Here is a 23,101-nt window from a genome sequence, read left to right on the forward strand (position 1 = left end):
TCAACCGATTCTGATCAAATTTTCAACATAGATGAGGTTCAGACCTGGGCTCGTTTTTGTGATTTAAGTTTGACGAAGCAACTTAGGGGAGGAGAAGAAGGGGGAGATATATAAAAATCAATTTATATAAGACTGAAAGTACTATTTTTGTAACTTAATAACTCTTGAGCTATCTGATCAATTTCAATCAAATTTTCAAGATACATGAGATTCGGATCTGGAAACATTTTTGTAATTTCATTTTAACGGTAGATCCTAGGGGAGGGGGACGTATAAATAAAAACTAATAAAACCTAATAATTTTTGAACCACAAAAACAATCTCGATCAAATTTTCAACATATATGAGGGTTGGGTCTTGGATGTTTTTTATCGTTTTACTTTGACGAACCAATCTAGGGGTGGGGGAGTGAGAAATATATGTAAAAAAAATATAATTAAAATGACTGCCTTTGTGACTTCATTACTGTTGAACCACCAGACCAATCTCAATCAAATTTTCAACATACATGAGTTTAGGGGGCATCGATTACTTTAGGCTATTAACTTTGACGATGCAACGTTGGGGAAGGGGAAGGGGAGAGAAATTTAAATATGATCAAAAATGACCGATATTAGTGTTGAATCTATAGTTTTCTTGGTCGATGAGAGAAACAGTGACACTTCTGATGCTGTTTCAATCCAAATTCAACCTGATAGTTGGGGATGGGGAGGATACAACGTAGGGGAGGGGATAAAGATTTAAAAATGATCGAAAATGACTAATTTTAGTGTTGAATCCATAGTTTTAGGAGTAGCTGAGATTAACTTCTGACACCGTGTGCCGCAGCACGGTGGAGGAAGAAGGGGAGCTATATATAATAATAATAATCGAAAATGACCAATATTAGTGTCTAATCCATAGTTTTCTGGATCATTCAGATGAACAGTGACATTTCCGATCCAGTTTAAATCCAAAATCAGCCCCGCCACTTGGGGGAGAGGGGGAAAAGATATTTAAAAGTGATTGAAAATGGCAACTATCTGTGTCTAATTTATAGTTTTCTGGGTCGCTTAGATGAACAGTGGTACTTTCGATCCCGTTTAAATTCAAATTCAACCCGGCGAGGAGGAAGAGATATTTAAAAATGATTGAAAATGGCCGATATTAGTGCTAAATCCACATTTTAGGGGCGCTGAGATGAACGGTGACACTTCCTATGCAATGGATCGCAACATTGGGGAGGGATATATATATATATATATATATATATATATATATGTGTGTGTGTGTGTGTGTGTGTGTGAACCAAAATGACCAATATTAGTGTCGAATCCATGGTTTTCGGGGCCGCCAAGATGATCAATGATCTTTCCGATACTGGTTAAATCGATGCCATTTAAAACGAAAACAGCATATTTCACGGGTACTACACACATGAGATACGGAGTTGTGCGTTTAAATTTTCATTTCAACGCAGCGAAGCGGGTAATATATGCTAGTACTAGATATTTCTAACTATTTTTCTTGCTTAAAACAAAACTATTATCAATATCAACCTCACTTCGTTACCTTCCTCAAGAATCTTTATTCTCTATTATAACAAGACAGAGTGCCTTATTATAGGAGGAAGGTTAATTGAAGTAGATAGATGGTATTAAGTGACTTCAAAAGAAGGAAGTACTTAATTCAACCCTTTTATACATACATGTTTTGGGTATGTTCACACACAACTTCGAAACTGTACACGATTTTAATGATTTTTTTTGTTTGTTTGTTTGAAAGAATATGCATACGTTTTCGTTGATCTCATTTAAATTTCTTTAAGACCTTATAGCAATCTATAGAGATAGACTACGAAACATCTCAATGGATGCTGGATTTGTTATGACAAAGTAACGTGCTTCTAGGCAACGTCGTATTCATTGGAGTGATTAGGGTTGCATAACAGAACAGGGTGAAAGATGTCGCTCATGGGAGAAATAGTAAGAAGTGATTACCCTTCTTAGTTTTCTATGTCCTATACACACATATATATAAATAAACTAAAATAATTTTTCTGTTCTACATATGTTTCATTATTAGTTATATGGGGCTTCCAAAGAAAAAAAATAAGTGAATTTATTGACCGCGTTTATAGCGACAAATCCCAGTCACGACTTCTCTTCAGTTTCATTTAAAAGTAGGAAAGACTGGAAAACAGATATACACCCTCCATTCCGAAAGAAACCGAACTTTTGAAAACAAATAGTACCACTAGTGCCATCTGTTGTAATATTCTACCGGTAGATGGCGTAGTCCCTCATTGACAACTGGTATAAATGTCATGACATTTGGATGCACGGCAACAAAGTTATTGCGTTTCAACTGTCAGTGTGTTGTGTACATCGGTCGGAAAATGAGTTTCAAACAACGAGCTGAAATTTAGTTTTGTGTTAAACAGGGTAAAACTTTTAGTGAAACGCACCAAATGCTACAAAATGCATATGGTGATGAGTGTCTATAACGTACGCAAGTTTACGAGTGGTTCAGGCGATTCAAATCGGGTAGAGAGACGCTGGATGATGACGAAAGATCAGGCCGTCCCAGAACCGGATTATCGGAAGAAAACATCGAAAAAGTGCGTGAATTCATCAAACATAACAAAAAATCGTCACAGACAGTCACTGGAGAGTTTTAATGAAGCGTTTGCTGGCAAGAATTCGTCGTATTCGGCCCGAATATCGCGAAATCGGCAGTTGGACTCTTTTGGACGATAATGCATCACATCGTTCGCGACTTGTAACTGAATTTTTGGTCAAAAATCACATTATTCGGTTGCATCATCCGTCCTATTCACCAGATCTCGCTCCGTGCGATTTCTATCTGTTCCCGAAACTGCATTTGGCGATGAAAGGAAAGTGGCACGCATCGATTGATGCCATTGAGAAGGCGACGACCGCCGTCCTAAAGACCATTCCAATAAAGGACATGGAGAAGTCGTTTGACAACTTGTTGGAGCGTGCAAATATGTGTATCGATGCAGAAGGGTACTACATTGATTAATAAAAATGATTTGTTCCAAAATGTACATTGCTTTTTTGTTTTTTTAAGAAGTTCGGTTTCTTTTGGAATGGAGGGTGTATGAAAGTCGAGAAGGAGGTAGAAGAAAAAAGAAGAAGAAGAAGAAGCATAAAAGGGTAGGAAGAGGGTTGGAAAGGTTTGGAAAGCATTTTACGTCCGTAGATGTTATATATATTAGGGTGGAGTGAAAAAGAGGCCAAAAATTTTTTTTTCGAAATTCGATTTTGGATAGGGGGCAAAAGTTGCATCATATCGTAGTACTTTGCCATGCAAAATTTCAATTCTCTAAAATAATTTTTAGCCGGGGCTCAATGGGCCTTAAGTTTGATAGAATGAGTGAAAAGAGCCCACATTTTTATTTTATTAAATTCGAATTCGGATATAGGGCAAACGTTGCACCATATTGTAGCACTTTACCACCGGAAATTTCAATTCTCTAAAATAGTCTTTAGCAGGAGTGCAATGGGCCTTAAGTTTGATAGGTTTTGTAAATAAATACACGTTTATTGTTCATTTGTATAATTATTAGGGAGCTCTTCGCTTGAAGGAGACTGTAATTTGAAGGTATTATGATTTGTTGTCGTGTCCAGGTAGATTTCTAAAGCTATCGAAGTTCATATTGCATGTTACAGGCTACATCAACCCAGAACTCACCACATGGAGGTGGCTACCATCGAGTTCCATCCCACTTACCCACAAGTATTAGATTGAATGTTTCATAAATTTCATTCACGTCTTCAAGCAAAATACTGCGACTTTATCTAAAAAGTAGTCATGTATTTTCTTAAGTTAAATTTGGAACGAATAAAGAAATCTCTCCTGGCTCACATACTGACGAAGAACCTTCACTAAGTATTTTCACTAATCTTTCCACTGCTTGCGTATAACATGGAAACTCAGGGATATCAATATTTGTACTTTCTCAAGAACAAATTTTCGCAATTTGTCATCTGTGATATGAGTCAATATTGGCGGTTCTGTTGTTACACCCATTTTAGTTTATCATTTCTGTGTAATTACTAGCCTCGAAATTTAACACTGGCACTTGGAAGGAACGAGCTTCACGTTTACATTGTTTTCTGGATTGGAGGATTTTATCGGTAGCAAGGATTCGCGTAGCTGACCTGAGGCTAGCCACCAATTATGGCAATAAGAATATTTTCAGAATTCGCATAGAATGCATTTCTGGAAATTACTTTATTGACAAAAGTCTTGTATGGTTCTTGCAAACATCTCGAAAGTCTTATGGTCAAGAACAAATGTTTAGCTCCGTGTTTGGCAAGAGGTTTCAGTTTTATGCTGAACCACACTGGTACATATACTTTTACTATGAATTTAACGAGAGTGTAGAGCTTCTCTGAAGAATTTGACATTGATATATATAGACGCGAGAGTCTACAAGCCATTATTAACTAGTGAGTATGCGCAAGTTTCCTAGGTTTCTTATCTGTTAGGTTTTTATCACAGCCTCCTCTTACGACAGATTGACATATTTCATACAAATATCTTTGATCATAACTGAGATGACGCACGTTTAGGTATGTAGGGAGTTCTGAAGAAATCTTTCCGAAGCTGCACACTGGATTCGTCTCACAATTCACCAATGATCTACCAATAGGACCAGACAAAGTACCAGTAGTCACATCATCGATTCTTTCAGTAAATGATTAAGTAGTAGTTCAACGATGTGCAATAAACGTATGCTTCACTGCAAGGGTCTCTCTAAATGGTTTTCGAGCACTCTAATCATCATCCTTTTGACCCAACATTAGTATTAGTACCATTGCAGCCGATAGCTACCATATCTCATAGGTCCACATTATTTTATTGTAATACCCGGCAGATGGAACTAGCAGTATTCTTTGCTAATGCTGAAACTCTCAAAGAAGCATGGCTGAGAAATTTATTACCCGATTCTTCAAGGACATAATAATGATCTTTCCTCTTCATATCTCTATGACTTCCGGAGCCGGACATTGCGAGTGTTTGGTATTTCTTCCCGTCAAAATAGATGGTACAAGGTTCCTCTTTATTAACATTCACTTCAGTTCTTACACTTTTACGATTTTTCGCAATCTCTCTTTGTATTTTACTTCTATCAATTATGTTTTGCAGCTGATCTGGACTTACAATATTAAAATCTTCCAAAACTTCAGTAGCAATAGCTACAATTTTTCTTACAGTCATGCCGGTTTTCTCCTTCACTTTTGCTAATGCCGAGAGGAATTTTCTCATTACCGTGCATCTAATCTGTGATTGCTTTCTTGTCTTTAAAGCATACTTCGAACTAAAATCAGGATCTCCTCCAGCTTTAGTGTGTTTTTTATTGCCTTTGTTTCTTGTTTCCAAAGATGACGAGGAGTGTAAAGATTCAATAATGTAACTGGTACTGTTTTGGTTGAAAGTTTGACCGCTAGTTGCTTTTTGGCTTTCCTTTCTTCTCTTTTCTTTGTCCAAGAAACATCAATGCCACCGATTACCGTTTTTCTACTTATCCTTTGGTTTGATAAAAATACTCTCTCCGATTCAGGCATTTTGAGTGTCCTGTGCAACGACACGCCGTGAAATCTAAACACTTGCAAGCTGCTATATCAAATGGTTTGTTGCCCTGCTTCTTCAATTCTCGTAATTTATTTCTTCTTTCATGCTCCCTCTTACTGCCAATTTTAAAAATATTTTCAGTTTCCTGTGGTAACTGTTGATCATTATTGATACACAGCCGAGCGAAACAACAAGAATTGAAACACGTTACCAAATGTCTTCCACCTTTTCTGCTACCTTCGTGGAAACCAAATTCTCTGCTGGTTCTTTACTTCCGCCCCCTTCAGCTGCTGACGCGTAAATAAATAACATGCCATAACGTCTTCGTAAGTTGGAAGCGTTCTCCAGTCGCGACCTTTGGCACTACAAAACATCTCTTGTGCTCTTCACATATTCTACCTGGTTGATTTTGCCATCTTTCTTCTTTATAGCACAAAACAAAAACACCAGATGTTAGGCTGTAATACAGTTGTAGATAACAAAGCCATCAGTAGCTACAAAAGCGCAAAACTAATCAAATCACTAACGTAGCAACACGGCCGCTAACCAGACATGTACCCCGAGCACAGGTACAGTACAACACACTAATAACAATCGTCAAGCTGCCAAACAGTCGCACAAGACTTTAGTACCTGCACGAGCGCGCGCCCTGATTTCGTTCTGTACCCTCTTATCTCAACCCACCAAACTATTATACTAATGACTTAGTACTGCCAACAAGTTCATTATACTAGAAAACGACTGTTACTAAAAAGCAAAAAAAAAAAACTTCTTTATAGCACACTAGCAAATTGCTTATAGTTGATCACTTTCGTCTAATTATTCCCAAATTTCAGGGCCATTGCGCCCCGGCTAAAAATAATTTTAGTGAATTAAAAGTTAGTATTGTTATCTACTGATACAGGATGCATCTTTTGCACCCTATCTACACTAAAACTTACAGTCTGCTTCCAGCGAAGATCTGCCAAATAGTTACATAGTAAGTGGAAATTGATTTACAAAATCGCAAACTTAAGGCCCCTTGCGCCCCGGCTAAAAATTATTTCAGAGAGCTGAAATTTTCTATGGTAAAGTATTACGATATGTTGCAACTTTTGCCCCCTATCCAAATTCGCATTTCGAAAAATTTTTGTTTCGCTCCACCCTAATATATATATATACGAGGGTCATTTAACTCGAAGTGTCAACATACAGTAGTTGTGAAATGGAATGTAGTGAATCACTCACCTCAAGAAGTTTACAGTCCTTCGATGTAGTCTCCGCCAGCCTGTTGAACCTTTCGCCAGATGTCTGGTGACCGTTGAATACCTGTCAAAGCTCCACTTTGTGAGAGGGTGTTGACAGTGCTCCCTAAGGCATGAATAATGCTGGGAGTGTCTCTGAAACGTTTGCTCCTGACAGGTTCTTTCATTTTTGGGAAAATATCAAAATTGCAGTGGATCATATCCGGGGAGTATGGCGGGTTCTCCAGTACCTCCCAACCCCATCGTCGTAACAGAGTCTGTACTGGATTGGCTGTATGGCATCTGGCATTGTCGAACAGGAGAATTGGTCCAGACTCCAGGAGGTGTGGACGTTTGCGTCGCAATGCTGGTGGTTAATGGTGACTGAGGTATGAAGCATAGTATGCAGCATTGACGGTAACGCCTGGTGGAACTTGATGTGAAAGGCTAATACCTTTGTGATCGTATGACATTATCATCATCACCTTCACGTTTGCTGACTCTTGCCTAAGTTTTTCGCGGTAGTGAAGATTCTGGGTGGCGCCATTCACTCGATTGACGTTTCAATTCAGGCTCGTAGTATCTTCCCCGCGTTTCATCACTTGCAATAATGCGGTGCAAGAAGTCATCACCTTCCTCATTGTAACATTGAAGGTGTAGGCGCGCACATTCTCACTTATTCCACTTTTGAACATCGGTCAGAGCATGGAGTATCTATCTGGGTGCAATTTTAAACACGCTAAGATCTTGTGCTAGCATGAGGAACACTGATCCGGAAGAAATGTTCAGCTCCTGTGCCAATTCACTACAAGTCCAGCGCAGATTACCGTCAAGCAGTGTTCTTAGTCTTGCAAGATGAATTTCGTCCGTAGCCGTTCGCATATGCCCTCCACCGTGCATTTTGTCTGTTGACTCTCGTCCTGCCTGAAATGCTGCAACCCATCTCGCCGCTGTCCGATACGGTAGAGCACCTTCACCACAGGGTCTCTGTGAATCGTCCTCGTGCCACCTGGAATTTGATATACACACGCAGTTCTGCCCGCGTGAACATTGCGTAAGGCAGTATTTCACACAACAACCACTTTAACAATGTCTATTCCCCACACATACCGTAATATGAGACCGCAGCAGCGTTGAACTGACTCGTACACATCCACGGAACACACTACGTTCGTCATTTGTCTCCTGCCCACACGAAACTCCAATCGTAGCAGTGTTGCGAGTTCGAGTTAAATGACCCTCGTATGATATATATATATATATATATATATATATATATATATATATATATATATATATATATATATATATATATATATATATATATATATATATATATATATATACAGGGTGACCGCGTAACTATGTTACAAAATTTAAGGGATGATTCCTGACACAGAAACAAGAAAAAAAGTTCAAATAAACTTTTGTCCAACGTACATAATTTCGAAGCTACAAGGTGCCGAAAGCGTGGGAAAATGACATTCAAAGCTCTATAGCTCGACTATGGTGAATGATAGAACTAGTGCGGCATGGTCACGTCAAAGACACCGAAGCTGCTGTATTCAAAAATGCTTAGGTCGAGATCGTGCAATTCGTGCACAAGGGATTCCCCAAAGGAGCGTAGGGATTCCCGGATAATCTGTCAAGAAAGATGGGTCGAAAAGGATACGGATGAATAGCTGTCAAAACTGCTAGCAATAATGCGTCTGTACTAAGTCGATATCTCGCACAAACACAAAATGGTGAACAGTTTTATACGTGCCATGTGTGGTTGCATAACGCGCACTAAATAAGACATGAAAGGAAACGAATGGAAAATGTGAATAATTTGGTACAAATCGTAAATACATTATATTAAGCTGTCCTATCATTGAACAATCGCTTTTAATAAAAGGTAATAGTCATGAAACGTACTAAAATGTTGTAAAAGGATCACACTATTAAAGTATTTCTTCCATGTATTGTTGTCATTGAAAACAAATAAACAAAACTGAGCGAAACAACCATAATGCAAAAGAGGTTGTTTCCTAAAAAAAAAAAAAAAAAGTCACAAGAATGGGAATAATGTCTTCAATCAACATTTTTCAGCAGGATTGAATGCAGCCAAGAACATCATCAATTACCTGTAAACGAGACAAATCTCCCAATTATCCTACAATAGGTGATGGACATGGCGTTCCTCTACTTCAACACAGGCGTTACAGCGTCGCAGTAAGTTCTGACGCATCCGCTGTAACAACCCAGGATATGTTCTTATAGTATCACAGGCAGCGAGTACTCGTGCTAATAGTTCTTCTGCGTTGTTTATAGGCGTTTCATAGACAAGTGTTTTGACATGACCCCACAAGAAAAAATCAAGTGAAAGTAAATTTGGGGAACGTGCAGGCCAATTACAAGGACCGCCTCTTCCAATCCATCTGTCACGAAACGTTTGATTCAAATACTCTCGCGTACTAGCTGAAAAGTGAACTGGGGCGCCATTATGTTGAAACCACATCCGTTGACGAACACCGAGAGGGACATCCTCTAATAACTCTGGAAGTATGTCTCGCAGGAATCTCGTATACACTGGTGCAGTTAATCGTGATGGTAGTAAATATGGACCTATTATATGATCACTGATAATACCCGCCCACTTATTTATGGCGAATCGGTCTTGGTGGCCCCTTTCCACAATTACATAAGGATTTTCGTCTGCCCATACATGACTATTGTGACTAATAAATATCCCGTCTTTCGTAAAACAAGCTTCGTCGGTGAAAAGCAAGTAGGAAGCCAACTGCGGATCAATTACAGAGCGTTGGAGAAACCACTCACAAATCCGAACGCGAGGTTGAAAGTCAGTTGGACGTAAGGCCTGAACCCTCTGCGGGTGATAGGGATGTAACTGTTGCTCGTGTACTACTTTCGAAACAGTATCTTATGCTACTCCCCTTTCACGTGCTACTTTCCGGGTACTTACTGTTGGGTCTTGGGCAAACCATCAAGCACTTGTTCTTCAAAGTCCGGAGTCCTTGTGGTTCTTCGTTTTCCTTGGTCGTAGTATTGAGGTTGTAAATTCCCCGTGTCTCGTAAGCGTTGAAAAAGTCTGGCAAACATAGTATGGGCTGGACGTCTTCTTTGTGGATACTTCAGTCGATATAACCTATCAGCTACTCGACTGTTGCCATTTGCTTGACCGTATACAAATATCATGTCCGCAAGTTCTGCTATCGAATACTCCATTTGATCTCACATTCGAACAAGCAAAGCACAAACTGCACTAACGAACTCGTACGCTACGAACAAACCACATGAAGAATGACCTTCCACCTTCCACAACGCCTTCTAGTAGGGTTATCTTATACAGTACTTTCCTTACCTTCGATTGTTTTCTACGACAGAAGGAAGAACAAATGCTTGTGATCGAACCTGCAAACTGTGGCGTACTTCGGGTGATAACAGCGTCTATGAAAACAAAATATCTTCTAAACGATAACAATATGACGAAATGATAAGCATTCTAGACAAAAATCTCGGAATCAGTCCTGCAAAAGATCGGAAGCAGCGTCTCTAAAACAAACGTGCTGATAAATTGTTTTTCCTTGTTCTTTTTCAATGTTCGGGTAACGCACATTACGGCTAATGATAAGAAACGGATATTTTACTGTTGTTCTCTGGCAGTGGTCAAATTAACATGGGATGGCGGAAAAATTCTCTTGTAAATCCTCGGCTCGTATCATCAAATAAAATAAGATTTCTGCCTGGATGAAAGCACCCATATCCCCCGGTTTTTTCCCTTAGTTTTACTTGCTTTCAATGACAAAACTACATGTAAGAAAACATTGTTAGTGTGATGTTTGTACAACATTTTAGTACGTTTCATGATTATTCCCTTTATTAAACGCGTCTATAAGTACAATAAACAGGACAGTGTACTATCATGTATTTACCATTTGTAAAAAATTATTCACATTTTCCATTCATGTTTCCTTTCATGTCTTATTTAGTGCGCGTTATGCAACCACACATGGCACGTATAAAACTGTTCACCATTTTGTGTTTGTGCGAGATATCGACTTAGTACAGACGCATTATTGCTAGCAGTTTTGACAGCTATTCATCCGTATCCTTTTCGACCCATCTTTCTTGACAGATTATCCGGGAATCCCTACGCTCCTTTGGGGAATCCCTTGTGCACGAATTGCACGATCTCGACCTAAGCATTTTTGAATACAGCAGCTTCGGTGTCTTTGACGTGACCATGCCGCATTAGCTCTATCATTCACCATAGTCGAGCTATAGAGCTTTGAATGTCATTTTCCCACGCTTTCGGCACCTTGTAGCTTCGAAATTATGTACGTTGGACAAAAGTTTATTTGAACTTTTTTTCTTGTTTCCGTGTCAGGAATCATCCCTTAAATTTTGTAACATAGTCACGCGGTCACCCTGTATATATATATATATATATATATATATATATATATAATCATCAAATGTGGTGTGAGTGGATGATGGAGTGAATGATTGTCTTAGTTTAAGTAGAAAGTTACATTTTAGTATAAATTGATAAATTTTATATGGGTATGTACCTTAAAACATGTGGTTATGTCACCTTCATGACCTAGGTATCGGTATATCATATCGAATATGTGGATATTGCGAGAAATGTACGTATTTTGTCATACTATCTATGGCTTTGCTGTAGTAGTATTGGTGTATTATGTTAAAATATTTTGCGCCTGTACATTACTGGTAACCTGAATGGAGTGTGTTTTATCTTCGCCGTTGTCTTACATGCTAATGTTTCCTATATTCTTGACTGACATCTATCACAGGTCATTAATCTTTGCGAATCGATTCTAACGTACTTTGTTGTCACAGATTTCTTACTTTTCGTGCCAAAGTACGCTGTTCAGGTGTTACACCGTCGTTTCTGTGATTTGGAGGGAATGCAGGATTTTATTTAATGTTGCAATCCTAAGACAGTGCATTTTATAGCTCTCGGGAACAGTTCGAGATATTGATTCCATACAAACGCCATTGGAATTGCAGCGCTACAGGAAGACTTTTCTGTTCACATTTCTTCTCTCGCTCCTTTCTACGGCTACTCTAACATGTGTCCTTTTTAGGTGAATCCTGTGCCAAGACCATAAGTCACTGGATGCTGTATCACTGGATATTGTACATGCTGAAGTTTACTCCCTACTGTACATTAGTCCCTTCTGCAGTTTTATTGTTGTACATTTGTTCGTTTCTCTGTAGGGACCCCATAATTTCTCTACTTAACACTCATACAGTGGCGTATTTAGGGGGGGCTTCCTGGCTTAAGCCCCCCCGAAATCTTACTTACTATAGTAAAGTATACGAAATATCTTGCAGAATTTTCACATTTTCAGGCAAAGCCCCTATCGAAACAAAATCGTAAGTACGCCACTGCACTCATATCTCCCTTACTTGGCAACACTGATAAGTGATAATACACCTCTTGCTTATTTTCCTTCACGTTTTATGCCAATTATTTTAATGTCATAAAATAGTATATATTCTATTTGAAAATCTATAAGTTTGTGTTGGGATGGCAATACAGCTTGTGTGACAGTAATGCCGTGTTGTTGATTACGTGACCCTCTTCCATAGGTATCAGATTACCTGCAAAAAAATTTTATTTTCTGTTTTTTCCGTCGTTTTGGGAGTATAGCTCGGCACAGCCTCACCCGGTTACTGCTTGATATATGCGTTAGACTTAGCGGGTGAACAAGGCATTTCCGCACCGAGTGACTATCACTACCACGATTAGCAATCCCTAGTTATTGTACCAATTTTCATAAATATCTACAGTAGATGTCACGGTTCGCATACATCCCTTGTTAGTTTCTTCTTATTAATCGCAAGTAGCTTGCAGATGATGGAATATTTCTGTCTGACCTGTCGTTGTCAAGCATCAAAAGCATTAATTTTACTCAAATAATTGCTTCATTTCACATTAACATTTTACTTCATGAAAACTATCGGGATGGTTGGGGATACTGCGGCATGGTATGCAACAAATATAATACTTCCCTCAAAAAAACCTTTGACTTGTAATAGTAAAATCTCATATTTTACTACAAGCTGTATTTTTAGTTAGTACACTTGCAAGATATGACTGTTTTAAAGTTTAACGCGTACTTCAGCAGTGAGGCAATAAGAGACGTGAACCTTAACGTGGGATTTACATGAAACACCCACCGAGAAACAAACTTGTGTTTCCCTCGCAGAAGGCTGGAGGGTTTAGGGATCGCTTTTGCGGTCTAATGGAAAGCGTTGGAACTTGAGAAAACAGAGGCATTTTTCAGAAAAGGGAGATAAGGTCTAATCCCAATCAATGAATATAGATGGCTCTTATTATCATCTTCAGAATCCAATCACTGACCGAAGAAAGGCAAAAAAATTATCATCATCATTATCATTATGGATAAAATGGATGTGTGTAGGTTTGAATTCTCCCTCTCGTCGGTGTAAGTAAAGGATTTTGAGCACAGTTCAATAACGAAAATGATATCTCGATACAACCGCACCGGTGGAAAAGCATTTAAGAACACAATAGCAAATTAAAATTATGATACAATATTTTTGCCTATGGCCATGGGTCGTCTCGAACAGATTATACAAACTGTACAAAAACAAACAGTATCCATGTTAAAAGCATGTAGTGTAACAACAAGCAGCCACGTAAACTTTTTTAGATCAGTGAGCAACGAAAGTGTTCGTCCGGCCAGAACTGAAGTGTTTGTACGCATATAATTTGCATTCAACTCAGTGATAAAAGCAAGAGCGAAACACAAATATTTCATTACACTATCTATATATTTACTAAACATAGAAATTAAGTTATTTCACATTCGAAGCATACGAAAACGTACAAATAAAATAAACTAAACATATTTCACGCCAAAAAAAGTATTCGTCTACAAAGAAACTGCAAACATTATTCATCTGCAATGGCTTAGATTGTCGTCCCCAAAATTTTAATACTTTGTGGGTCCACCTTTTTCGCCGTATGACCTCCTGCAACCTCTTTGGCATTGATCTAACTAAATTTTCTGTTGTTGCCCTGGTAATTTTTCTCCATTCCGTCAACAATGCGTTTTTAAGATCAGTTTAATTTGAAATGTGGTGTTTTCGTATGTTTGTTTCCAGAGTGTGCCATAGATTCTCAATTGGATTTATGCCTGGTGATTGTGGAGGGGTTTCCATCCACTTCGGATTATTGTATAAGAGCCACACCTTCATATTCAGGGCAGTGTGTTTCGGGTCGTTATCTTGGGTGAATATGTAATCCCCTACTAGGCCCATTTGCTCAACACTCGTGGGAAGAGTTTTCTTCAAGATGTTGATATATGCTATGTGATCCATTATTCCCTCAATGAAACACAATTCCTCAACCCCGTTCGCACTCATACACTCCCATACAAGTACTGACCCGCCCCCATGTTTCACTGTAGCTGTAAGATTATTTTCCTCCAGCTCACAATTCTTCTTTCTCCATACCAGAACTCGTCCATCCGATTGAAACAAATTAAATTTGCTTTCATCAGTGAAAACCACCTTTTTCCACAAGTCGAATGTCTCGTTTCTGTGTGATTTTGCATACTCCTGACGCTTCTTTCTGTTGGTTTTGCTGATATATGGTTTTCTGCGGGCAGTTCGGGCTCTATATCCAGCTTCATGGAGGACGTTTCCCACAGTTTGACCTGACACTTTTTTCCAGACTCTTGTTCAAGCTCTGCAGCTATCACAGGTGCACTCATTTTCGCAGTTGTCTTAACTTTACGTAAGATGAGACGTCTATCTTGCTGCGTTAGTTGTGATGGATGCCCAGATCTCGGTAGATTTTTGTATGTTTTTGTCTTTTTAAACTTGTATATAAAGCTTTTAATGGTGGTAATAGGCCGACCAATCATATCACTGATCTCACTAAAGGATTTACCCTTACCAAACAATCGTATCATTATTCGTCTTTCCTCTTCACTTGTTTCTTTTGATTTTCGGCCCATTTTGTCTTCTCCTGGTTGATTTCTCTTAGTTGTTCACTCCAACAGCAGCAGCACACACACACACTTCGACTAGAGTTCACTAACTGACACAAACGTCTGCAAATAGTACCAAAAGACACGCGTTACGTAGAATGTGTTGCTTCAGGTAGATACAAGACGAATACTTTTTTTTGCAGTAAATGTGACTTCTCTCTGCTTTATTGTAACCTGTAGAAAACGAAAGACAAGGTTTCATTTCTTTCTTTATTTATTTTATGCTGGGAAATGTAGACGAACCTACGACAATATTATTGTGCGATAGACTCTTCATTCCTTTAATAATATATGATTCGATTTATATTGTGTGCGCTTTGAGACGAATATATTTTTTTCTTGCTAAGTGTAAGGTTGCCGGTCGCACAGATGCAGCGTATTTTTCTTGGATGTGATATTTTACACTACCTTTAGATCTTGGCATAGCTGAGTGATGAACTTTTACTGGCGGTTAGGTGTCGTCCAATTGACGTCCCACATATGCTCGCTGAGGCTTTGATACGAATATATGAATATTTAGAAAACAAAGCTAAACTGTACTTTCCGAGTAGAGCACATTGGGTTGTCCTTGCGGTACGAGGACAGTGTAATCCTTCTGAAAGGCGGAGTCCCTTAAAGAATCTGTTAGCTATGTGTAAAAGTTCTTGCGTGTCCTGGACCCTAAAGTGTACATTGGTCTCCAGAATCTCGATATCTTTGCTTGGATGTATAACAACGAAGCACACGCATCTGAACGTTTCCCCCTCAAAATTATACAGAAATTGACCGTACTGGTGGGAGGAAGAACCTTTTACGAGATCGGATTGTTCTGATTTGAGGCAATTATTACATATTAATGTATGTGGTTTCCCGTTTCTGAAATAAGCCTATAAGGTGTTTAAAAATTGAAATTTCTGATGAAATATGGACATTGAGATCTGGGGTACTAGATCTCGCCATTCAATGTAGGACTGAGTACTAAAGAACAATAAAAGTTTGATGAAACCATAAAGATCCTTTGGCATATTCCCTATGCATCCTAATGTAATGAAGACAAAATCCAGAAACTTTATAAGAAATTCTCCGTTTGTCTGTGGTGAAAAATTAAAGCAGCACCGTATAACAACAATGTACTGTATTTAGCCCAGCAGTGTTAGCAATAATAAGTAAAACTAACCAATGAAAATACTACAGCACCCCACGATATAATTAAACTGTTTTCAAACATTTCTTTTTAGCTTTTCGATCATTAAAAGAACCAAAAAGAAAGGCACAAGAGAGAAACTTATAATTTCTAGCGGATTATGAATTTGGCACCTATAAGCTCGATTACATAAAAGTCAGCCTCAAATCAAGAGACAAAACATTTGATAATTTTTAAACAAAAGATCCGATAGAATCTGTATCAGTAGTGAGCATAGTGATTTTTTTTAAGTGGTACTCAAAGATGAAAACTCAGTTCAGATAGGCTTAGTAGTTCGGGAGATATAGAGAAAAATAGCAGGTAACGGCCACCACACAAAACTTTCTCACTCAAAATCCTTAAACTAAATCATGTTTTGCTGCAATTATTAGTGAAACATTTTAATGTGAAATACGAACAAAATTATAAGAAGCTTTTGGAAAACTTCGCCGAAAACAAAAGTAATCTCCAAAAGTAAATTTACCCTTGTAGATTTTTCCATAAGAAATGACTCACGCCATATGCTAAAAATATTATTGAAATATTTGCTTACAATTAAGAACAAAATCGCTTGATCGTATTTTACCAGACTGTCAAAAAAACTCACCCTAAGAATAAACTATCCCGCCTAATTTTTTTCGGGACAAGTGAGTTACGCCATACTGTCAGGTTTCGCTGTAATATTTATTTATGAAATATGAAGAAAACGCCTGAGTCATTTTTGAGAAGATCGAGAAACAAAAGCTAACTCCGAGAGTAAACTACCCATTTTTGATTTTTCTCAGAGAAATGACTTATATCATCGTATGGGATTATTATTGAAAAGTTCATTTATGAAATATAAACAAAATCATTTGCGTCATTTTTCAGAAAATCGCAGGAATAAACCCTCTTCCTAACAGCATTGTAGCAAGTACTGCACTGTAGCAGTTCTGTGTGCTGGTGGCAAATTTTAGAACTAAAGCAAATGCAGGCACAAGTCCTAAACTAGAAGTTTCAGCTTCTCTTCCTTCTGAAACTCAATCACGTGACTGGAGATTGTAGCGCCGGCACTCAAAGCAGTTCGGATAGCACGAACTACTGAAAACAAGAATCAATCAATCATTCAGAGCGCGTGGGTTTGACACAATTAGAGTACGTTTTTATTATCTTGGCACGCTTCCCGCCTAAATAATGGATCTGTCTGCAACGCGTTCTTGCAACGCCACGGTTAAGTTGTGAGTTACAATACGCTAGGAAACACAGCAAAACACCACACCACTCACAAATCACTATAACACACTTGTTCTCATGTGGCAACTAAGCACATCAACTATCATCCAAATAGCAACGACCTCATTTGATGGGCTGGCTGACAACTAACGTCACCTACACGACAAAGCCAATAAGACCTCTATTGGACTAAAACGTTCAAGTGGGTGCTAGAAGAAAATCTTTAAAAGCCAACCAAGTGCAATGGCGGGCGGGAAGTGTGCCAAGATAAAACAAACGTACTTTAGCTACTGCTCGTGGCAGACGATACGATTAGTTACGACTGCAGCCGGCAGAGTCGCCGATATCATTTTCGTTGCATTGTGGGAGCGATTTGAATTTCAATTAGATATATAGAGAATGGTACATCAGGGTGATCAGTGCTACAGAAAACATAAAACTTAGGACTTGGGCTGTTTAAAATTTACAAACGCTACCCATATTGTACTGCTGTATATTCAGTTAAGATGGAGAATGGACAACTTTTTCAGGCAATGGCAAGAACTTTAAAAAAAAATATCTTATTGCTATTAGCATCTTGCACATCAAAATTTCGCACAACTTAACGTATATGATTTTACTGTGTAATACAGCCTTTAGAATATAGAAACGTTTTTAAATTACAAGGAAATATTTTTCCCAGAGTGGATAAGAATGGTTCTACATTTTTTCACGATTCTTTTCTCGATCTTAATGTTGATGGTAAATGAGCTAGAGCATTAACTTCTGTTTTAGTTCATCGTTAACCATTGTTATGGTTGGCATAGCGCCTAGGCACGCGAATGTCACACGCATTGAAATCAACCACAGATGCAAATAAGTTGAAGTTTACAGCATGTAAACGCATTTTTTTTTCGGTAATTCTGGCATTGTCCCAAAATGCAATAAAATGAAAAAAATTGAGTCTTTATCTTCAGTTTAATGCTTTGGTGAAAATAATCGTTAAATATTTCATGGCGTCATTTGAAGATTGAACACCATGGAAGAAAATGGTTTCCATTTTTTTTCTTAAGTATCTTGCTTCTAGTTTTAGTTCAGCACGTTTATCAGGGTTGACAACTATTAAAAGTTAAAAAAACGGATACTTTGACGTGATTCTTTCATTTTAAAAATAAATCATTGTTACTGGAAACTAACAAAATTTCCTTTCCAAGTCAAGATTATTATATCAATGAATAAAACTATAACAATAACAATAACAATATAAACATTAGTTTTAAGTTATATTTATTTACGTACTATTCTTTGTATAGGAAAAATAGGTTTAAGGAAAATACTTGAAAGACATTTTGAGCCACTTTCCCCCCTTAAAATATTAATTTCAACCAAAGTGTAACGATAAAAATACTGGCCAATCCAAGCCGAAACTATTTTCTACAATTGATTTTAAAAGGTTCATGACACGCTATATTTTCTAGATAAATTTTAAACCTCTCATTCTCCTTTTAAATGAATTGACATAATAAAAAACGGCTAGAGTCAAGTACTAACTATGGTCCAAAATTCTCTTCGAATGGTACAGAATTTTTTCCGTAATGATGAGACAAATCATGTTGATTCTAATGTGGAGGAAAATAATTATGGTAATTGACCAATTCCCTCATCCTTAGAAGCAGAATTTTTGAAAATGCTGGGACACGTTTCAACTTAGTTTTAATGAGAAGTTTATGTACTGAGGTTCCTCCAACTATTAGGAATGGGCACGAGTCGAGCAAGAACTCCGAGTCAAGCTGGTCTTATCGAATTTCGAGTAGAGTCAAAAGTGATTTTCTCGAGTGGAGTCGAGTTTGATAAATGGTTCGCTTGTTCAGCTTGTTTTAACTCGTTTTGAAATCATGGCTTGATTAGACTAGAAAGCGAAAACCATGAGAAATGTAAGAAGTAATGTGGAATACTTGTACGAGGGTTACTATGAAAGTTTTGAGATATGCATTGTTGTGGCACACTATTTGAATTCCAACAATTGCGTTCGGTAGTGGTATCCAGAATGAAGAAGCGAAACAAGTTTAACTCGATCGCTTATCGGCGTGGCCGTATCGCCCTCACTTGTTTGTTGGTGTGAGCAGTATTCGTCTGTCTAAAATGGAGATCGAAAGGGAACATTTTTGGGCAATGATCCTTTACGATTTCAAAAGTGGTTTGAATGAGACACAAAACCTTGATCGCTTGCAGGGGGCATTTGAGGACCTTGCTCCTTCCCGCGCTACAATTTTTCGGTGGTTTGGTGAATTCAGAAGAGGCCAGACATCTCTTAAAGATGAAGAGAGAGCTGAACGTCCGGCAACAGCTGTGTCAGATGAAAACATTGTCGCTGTGGAACAAATGATTCGAGAAAATCCTCGAACAACTTTCAAGGACATTGAATCTACAGTGAACATTGGATCGCCAGCAGTAACAAAAATTCTTCATGATCATCTTCGGCTCAATAAGGTTTCATCTCGTTGGGTGCCTCACACGTTGACTGAACAGCAGAAGTGCATGCGTATGGAATGGTGTGAAGAAATGCTTGCAAGATTTAATGGAGGCAATTCTCAACGCGTCTCTGACATTGTTACTGGTGATGAGACTTGGATCTATCAATTTGACCCTGAAAATAAACACCAGTCTACAGTTTGGATCTTTCCAGACGAAAATCCACCCACGAAAGTGAAGCGACCGGGAAGTGTGGGGAAGAAGATGTTCGCAACTTTCTTCTCCAAATCTGGCCATGTTGCAACTGTTCTAGTTGAAGAACAAAGGACTGTTACTGCTCAGTGGTACACACTGTTTGCCTAAAAAAAGTATTCCAGAAGCTTAGGGAACGGCGTCCAAGAACTGGATTGCATGGGATCCTGCTTCATCATGACAACGCGTCTGCACACACGGCCAACATCACAATTCAGTTTTTAGAATCTACGGAGGTCAAACTTATGACTCATCCGCCGTATAACCCTAACCTGGCCCCGTGTGATTTTTTTATGTTCCCCAGGATCAAAGATCGCATGCGTGGGAAGAGATTTTGCAGCCCTGAAGAAGCTGTAGTGGCTTACGAGAATGAACTTTCAACACTTGAAGAAAAAGACTGGCAACACTGCTTCCAAAATTGGTTTTCGAGGATGCAAAAGTGTGTACAGTGTAATGGTGAATACTTTGAGAAAATGTAAGTGTTAAATTGATTTTAAGTATGTAAGTTATTTCACATCTCAAAACTTTCGTAGTGACCCTCGTAGTGTTACTCACGAGAGGGGACACTTCTAGCATCTCGTCTCGTCTCGATAACCAGACAACAATAGATTTTTATAACAAGACAGCCTCAAATGTGAGTCCAGGCAGAAGCAAAACCCGGGTAGTGATGTCAACCGACTCAGCTCGGTTCAACTGAGCAAACAGCTTGAGTCGACTCTTCTCAATTGAGGTGATGGATTGAAAAGGCTCGGTTGGGATGAGCCATTAACTCGGCTCGGCACGGTTGGTATAGTAGCTTAATCGGCTTATCCGGGCGACAACCGTAAACCCGGGCTATAACTTTCAACAGTTTGTGGTTGGAGCCCAAATACTTGCTTCTTCGGAACTCAAACCTTCAACCTCATGAACAATGTCCCTTGCCTCTTAGACTTCACGACTACCGAGGTTGGCAGTCAACTAGTTTTTAGTATTCAGATACAAAGAGTAGTATCATTGATAATAGGCTAATTATATTGCCTATGTAGGATACTTAAAGAAAGTACTTGAAACTACATACAGGATTTGGCTCGTTTTGGTTCGACTTGACTCGAAACTCAATCCGAATTCCACTCGAGTTTCCTCTTGAGTTGGATAAGATGTTTCGAGCAGAGTTCACGAGTCGAGCTGAAAGATGTCTGTTTCATATCGAGTCGAGTTTCGAAGAAAACTAGGTCGAACTCGCTCGTGTCCATCCATACCAAGTATGTTGAGTGGTACCTTAGATACTCAATTGATGCTCCATATTTGACAAATTTTAAATCCCTTCCCTATCTTCAGATATGTACTTCAACGAAAGTGACATGATATAACGCGATTTAGATTTATTCAGCGGGTATAAATTTTGAAACACCTCTCTTTCTGTAGATACGTATTTCAATGAAAATGATATGATAAAAACCTGGCCAGAGCCAAGTGCTAACTCAAGTGCATGGGGATCACTTCGAGCATCTCTTATAATTCCATGACATTAAAGTTTAGCTTCGAGTTAATTTTAGTTGTTTGAAGTGGTTTATGGAAAATAAAATACTGCAAGTTATGAACTGCATAGTTACTTTCTGAACACCCTGTATAAGGGACAAACTAACTAAGAAATATACAAATATCCAGCTTTACGTACCCACAAAATGAGCGTATACCTGGATTTTTGTCGGAAAGTATGTTGAATGGACCCTCGTATCATGACGTGCTTAGTGTATGGTTGGTGTTAGATTGTAAAAGCTGGTATCCCAAACATTGAGATCTTTCAACATGACAGAGCTCCAAAACACTATACTTGGCAAATACGTATCTGATATGCGTCATAGCTTTGCATTGGCAGAGGATCTGACAAGTGTTCGATTCCTTTACCTTGGTCACCACGAAATCTTGACCTTACAATCCAATAAAGTTCTCTGGAGTTTCATCAAGAGTGAATTCTAAAGCAGAGATAACACACAATGAATACGTTGCGAGTAGTTGCTTAAGATGTCTTCCAGAACAGAACGCAGGAATATTTCTGCGAAACATCTGCCAGTACTTTGCGCAGAATTCAGATGTGCTACGATAAAGACGGTCTCCAAACCGCTGTCCTGGACAAATGAAGTGTCAGGTACGTGATAATGTCTATATATCAATAACAACTATTGTAGTATAGGAAAAAGATATTACGCCCACTTTATGACCAACCTGTATAAAGGTCCAATTGTATAGCGCGTACATTTGGTGCGAAAGTGTTGTTGTCTATCCCAGGTATATGAAGTGAACAAGATCATACCTATGAATTTTCAAGGGATTTTCCCTCTTCTTCTACTTTCTCATAAAAAAATAGCCATCAATTGCATTCATCATCATCCTTAGTTATTTTGGAAAATTGCACTAAATACGAGTCTCTGTTTAATGTGAGATAGTTGGAAACCCTATCGTTTATGATGCTTTTGTTGGTTATGACAAGCAGAAGGAAGAAAAGACATTGACAGGAACAACGCCAGCAAAGAGAATGACTGATGTAAGAATCTTACTAATACAAGAAGTTTGATATTACTAATAGAAAAGAAATACTTTGACATTCGCTTAGTGTTACTTCCTTCATGTATGCTTACAGAAATGATTACTTTTCGGATCTTTATAGGTGAATAACGATATTAATTAGATTAAATCAAATGACCGTCCTAACATATAGAATCCAGCGTACGAGAGCAGGAGGGATTTTATGAGTTACTGCATAATTGCAGCAATTGGTAATGATTTACAGGAGAAAAGGTCCTCCGCATTTCTACGACCAACTAAGATAGGTAAGTAATACTATTTAATGCCTAGTTTACTATATCCAAAGTTATTTAAAGTTACACTTTGGCTCGGTGGTTCAATGCCAATCGTATAAATAAGATTTTCTAGTCTTATGTAGTCAAGTTTGTAAAAGACTCGTCTCAGCTAGATTTTGAAAGAATTCTTTCTCGACTCGGCTCAGAAACTTTCTCTTCTCGTCTTGCAAATTTATGACCTCATGTTTTCTTAATTTCACCTAGAAACAATCAGAATCCTTCCGCGTCACGAGAGGGCCGCGGAGAGTGTGATATAACAACATTCAAAATATGTTTATTATTATTGGAGTATATTATGTAATGTAAATGGCCTGAAACAAAGAG

The 23,101-nt window shown here is 38.4% G+C and overlaps 1 protein-coding gene across 1 annotated transcript; it reads right to left on the reverse strand.

The window, feature by feature from the left end:
• Positions 1-14,266: 14,266 nt before the first annotated feature.
• LOC145685523 (uncharacterized) lies at positions 14,267-14,827 on the reverse strand. Its single transcript, XM_081757920.1, has one exon. The coding sequence runs from the start codon at positions 14,825-14,827 to the stop codon at positions 14,267-14,269; it is 561 nt and encodes a 186-aa protein (XP_081614046.1).
• Between the last annotated feature and the right edge of the window lie 8,274 nt (positions 14,828-23,101).

This window comes from Thermobia domestica, chromosome 5, assembly GCF_964235325.1.
Source record: "Thermobia domestica chromosome 5, izTheDome1.hap1.1, whole genome shotgun sequence".
In the NCBI taxonomy this organism is placed as follows: domain Eukaryota; kingdom Metazoa; phylum Arthropoda; class Insecta; order Zygentoma; family Lepismatidae; genus Thermobia; species Thermobia domestica.

Bases quoted from the DNA above. Each gene is read 5' to 3' on its own strand.
- LOC145685523 (XM_081757920.1), bottom strand. From the start codon at position 14,827: ATGGGCCGAAAATCAAAAGAAACAAGTGAAGAGGAAAGACGAATAATG.